Source organism: Ochotona curzoniae, unplaced genomic scaffold, assembly GCF_017591425.1.
Source record: "Ochotona curzoniae isolate NIBS_2020 unplaced genomic scaffold, NIBS_Ocur_1.0 contig_3936, whole genome shotgun sequence".
NCBI classification, from domain to species: Eukaryota; Metazoa; Chordata; class Mammalia; order Lagomorpha; family Ochotonidae; genus Ochotona; species Ochotona curzoniae.
This window is the reverse complement of record NW_024466055.1, coordinates 1197-5606: the sequence shown is the minus strand read 5'-3', so window position 1 is coordinate 5606 and position 4410 is coordinate 1197. Positions and strand designations below refer to the sequence as shown.

Below are 4410 nucleotides of genomic sequence, written 5' to 3'. Positions count from 1 at the left end.
TGATGATAATTAATGCATGATTGAGTATAAGATTTAGCAAAGAATCTATGATACATGTCTTTATAAATTTCTCTCTTATATAGGCTTTCCTTTTAATTTTGCATTCTTGATCTTTTAGGTAATACTAGTTTAGGTTTGGTGAAAATTGATTTTGGATATAAGTAAACCACCTGTCACTGTGTAAATGCATGTGCTGCCAACCGTGAGTTCCTGGCTTCAGCTTGGTGACTGCAGGTCTGAATGAGTAATGGCTTGCTGAAAATATTTCCTCTGAAGTCAAATAATAATAATGCTTTTTAGTATTGTGTTTGTAATCATACTTTAATAGTGAAGTAAAAGTGCAACAGTTGGGTGTTGTGCAAAAACTTGTGGTGATTTGTGTATAAAGAAGGCAGCTTTTCTGAGTTGTTCATTATGAGCATCATGCTAGAGTGGTGTATATGTCTTCTTTTTCCCACTTAGTCATACACTCTTCTCAATCTCAGAGCTTGGCTGGAGCTGGTCTGCGGCAAACCATCATCTGTTCCTTCCCCAAGCATGTTGACAAGGAGCTGGGTCAGAAGTGAAGCTGCTTACTCTCCAGTTGTCACTACAGTAAGAGATGCTGCTGCTAAGCACAATTGATGATTAACTCCCTGCACCAACTAGCTCCTAAGGTGGGTTCTGATAAAACTGCCAAAATGCCCTTTAAAATAACTTGTGGGGACTGCTGCGACAGTATAGCAGTAAAAGTCCTCGCCTTGAACATGCCAGGGTCCCATGTGAGCACCAGTTCTAATGCTGGCAGCCCGCTTGCCATCCAGCTCCTTGCTAGTGGCCTGAGAAATCAGTTGAGCATGGCCAATGCCTTGGGATCCTGCACCCACATGGGGGACTCACAGGAATTTCTTGGCTCCTTGCTTCAGATGGGCGCAGTCCAGCGGTTGTGTTCACGTGGGGAGTGAATCATTGGAAGGAAGATCTTCCTCTCTGTCTCTCCTCCTCTCTCTACATGTATATTTGACTTTGCTGGAGATAATTATGCAAGAAGCTATCATGTCACTCAATTGATTCATTTGCACTTACTAATAAACATTACATCCCTCTTCCTTTTATATAAAAAAAAACTGTACTGCCATGAAATCTATTTCTGTTCACTACTAACATATGTATAAAATCTGACTTACCCTGTCTTCTGTGGAAAAGCTCTTAAATAGCAGCAAAGAAGCAAGGCTATATCTCAGCTTGTTCATCTCTTTGCCTACACCAAGTAATGCAGTGTTTGACTCATAAAAGCAAGTGTGAAATCCTTTGGCTTATTCTCTTTTGTTTGTTTCCAACGTACTCCACAGAGAAATGTTCACAATCTTACATAATAAAAGCCAGAATGACCGTCGGGAAGTAATCCATATCTATTCGTCCACCCCTTCAGATCCACCTTCACTCTTTTCCGCCCTTGGTGGCAGTCCTCCATGGTCTGGCCAACAAGTAGCCCTGGGTGTTTTTCCACTCCTTATTAAATTTTGTATAATTTGGCCATTCCTTGATAAGTAATGTTACCCAATTTCAGTCTTTGCTTGTGAGTTTGCTGGTTGATTTTGGGTACCGGAATTACCGAAAGAGAAAAGGTGAAAAATTCATAAAATATCTACTTATTTAAAAAATACTCATTTGTTCTTACCATGTTTGTTTTCATTATCAGTCTATGTGTTTCACTGGATCGGAAATTTCTATTTAAAAAAAATAGAATTATATGGAGGTGCCTTATGTTATTAAATGAATTTTTTATTAAACTAACTTGACTCTCATGTCTGCATGAGAAGAGACAAAATATACCAAATAAAAAAAAATGAAATTCTTTGTCTCTAACTGTGTTATCAGAAAGAGAAGTCAGGGCCAATGATGCATGGAAGCTAAGTGAAAGGATCCCACTCCCGGTAGCCAGGGCAGGCTTTGTGGAGATTTGGAAGTACAGAGTGAGACAGAAATGAAATGAAGAAGGTGACAAAGTATGTCTAAGGGTAGAGACATCAGCAAGTGAATGATCCCTGAGCAGGGAGCAGGGTTAGTGTCAGTCCTCTAGGAGGCCATGGTAGCTCACTTGATGGCAGCTCCTGCAGTCTAAGAGATCACTTCAGGGGTGTGACTTCATTCTAACTAACAAGAAATATCAGGGTTCTGCACAGCAGAACGTCATGATATGACTTACTGGTCCAAAAAAAAAAAAAACAAAACAATTCTGTGGGTGGAGGTTGGCAGGGCACATCAGGCTAATTCTCTGCCCTATGGGTACAGTTTGTATCACTGCTGCTCCACTTTGCATCCAGCTCTCAGCATACAACCTTGGGAATGCAGCAGAGGATGGCCCAAGTCCTTGAATTCTAGCTCCCATGTGGGAGAAACAGAAGAAGCTCCTGCCTCTCAGCTTTGGATTGACTCATGTCTAGCTATTGTGGTCATTTGAGAAGTGAACCCTAACCAACAGATGAAAGACCTTCTCTGTCTAACTTGCTATTTTCCCTAACCTCTGTAAAATGATTTCAGAAAATAAATCTTTAAAAAAACAGATAAGCTAGTACTCTGTAGAGATAAGCCTTTGAGGAGCAGGCATGGTTGGAGTCCTCACTGCTCCTGCCTCTTCCACTCCCCAATAATGAGCCAGAAAAAGCATTGGAAGATGACCCGAGTATGTTGGTCCCTGCAACTCACATGGGAGACCAACATGGAGTTCCAGCGCCCGGCTGTAATGGGCATTTGGAAAATGAATCCGTGGATAAAAAAATCCATTCTCTCTGTATTTCACATAAATAACATAAAGCTTTTTGGATAAAGTGAACAATTTTACTGAGGATATGAATATTCATTTACTTGAAATTTACATTGTACCACATTAACATATATAAGAATTATTGGTAAAAAGATTAAAATTATTAAAAGAACTATAAATAGAATTAAAGAAAACAAATTTTTATCACAAATTAATTTTATATATTAAAATAAAATATGTGAGTTGTTCATTTCCATTAGTTCTCAAGGCTCCTAAAGGATATCGCATCGTCCATTTAGATAAATACGACTTTATGTAGCTGTTTCAGGATATTAGGATACATAACCAAAGCAACAACAGTGAAGCCATAATGGCTGATAGTGAGGCGTCCTTATTTCTACCAAAGACTGCATGTCAAGTTCTGTTTCTGCAATAGAGCCCCACTCCAACTGCAGTCACTTTTTTGCTCCAAAGTTTCCTCATGGCATTTTTCATTTCTGCATTCCTCAGAGTATAGATGAGAGGATTCAACATGGGAGTTATCAGTGTTAAAACCACAGTTACAGATTTGTCGATGGAGAAGTTGGACGTGGGCCTGGCATACAGGAAGATACAGGGAACGAAGAATAGAACAACTACCGTGATGTGGGATGTGCAGGTGTAAAGAGCTTTGCGCCTGCCTTCCAATCCGTGACTCTTAAGAGAGTGCAGTATGACCCCATAGGAAACAAGGAGAATGAAGAAGGTGACAGTGCAAATCGCCCCTCCATTCGCAATCATAGAGAGTCCAATGAGGTAGGTATCAGCACAGGCCAGTTTCAACAAAGGGTACATATCACAGATGAAGTTGTCAATGACATTGGGGCCACAGAAAGGAAGCTGATAAATGAAGAGAAGTTGAACCAATGAGTGGAGAAAGCCTCCAATCCAGGCCACCAAGAGCATGAGAACACACACACGTCGATTCATGATGGTCAAATAGTGAAGAGGTTTGCAGATGGCCACGTATCTGTCATAGGCCATGGCCACCAAAAGAATGACTTCAGCACCCGCAAAAAAGTGATCAAGAAACACTTGAGTCAGACATGCCTGAAAGGAGATAGTCTTTTTCTCATAGAGCATGTCCACAATCATTTTGGGAGCCATGGTAGTAGAGTAGACGGCATCAAAAAAGGACAAAAAGGCCAGGAAAAAGTACATGGGGGATCCCAGCGACTGGCTGGCCATGATTGTCACCAGAATGAGCAGATTGCCCATTATTGTCACAAGGTAGATGAGTAGGAACACAACAAAGAGAACTTTCTGACCCTCTGGGCTCTGAGTGAGCCCCAGGAGGATAAACTCAGTCACATTGTTCCTGTTTCCCATGGATTCTTCAGCTGGGGATGGAGTCAGGGACCAAAGCCTGCCAACAGAGTGAACAGCAGTGAGTGGGAGAGGAGCACAAATCCCTGTCAAAACTGCGAGGGCCTACTCAGTGATGCTTCCAGTCCTGAGCTCACAGAGTCCCACGCTGGAAAATTGCTGGAGCCCCTTCCTTAGAATCATACTCATTTTCACAAATGCTTGTTCCCACTAACATGGTGAGACTCCACTCTTCTGGCTGGGAGGTAGCAGAGGCTGACTAGGTCTGTGTAAGGATCTACAGGCATTGATAAGGCTGC

General features: G+C 41.6%; 1 protein-coding gene across 1 annotated transcript; it reads right to left on the bottom strand.

The window, feature by feature from the left end:
• Positions 1-2773: 2773 nt before the first annotated feature.
• LOC121158921 (olfactory receptor 4A15-like) lies at positions 2774-4135 on the bottom strand (the record flags this gene model as incomplete). The annotated part of the gene is made up of 2 exons (XM_040983934.1): positions 3206-4135; positions 2774-2797 (listed from the first exon to the last, which is right to left on the bottom strand). Coding segments are annotated over exons 1-2 (933 nt in total), but the record flags the coding sequence as incomplete, so codon positions are not given.
• Between the last annotated feature and the right edge of the window lie 275 nt (positions 4136-4410).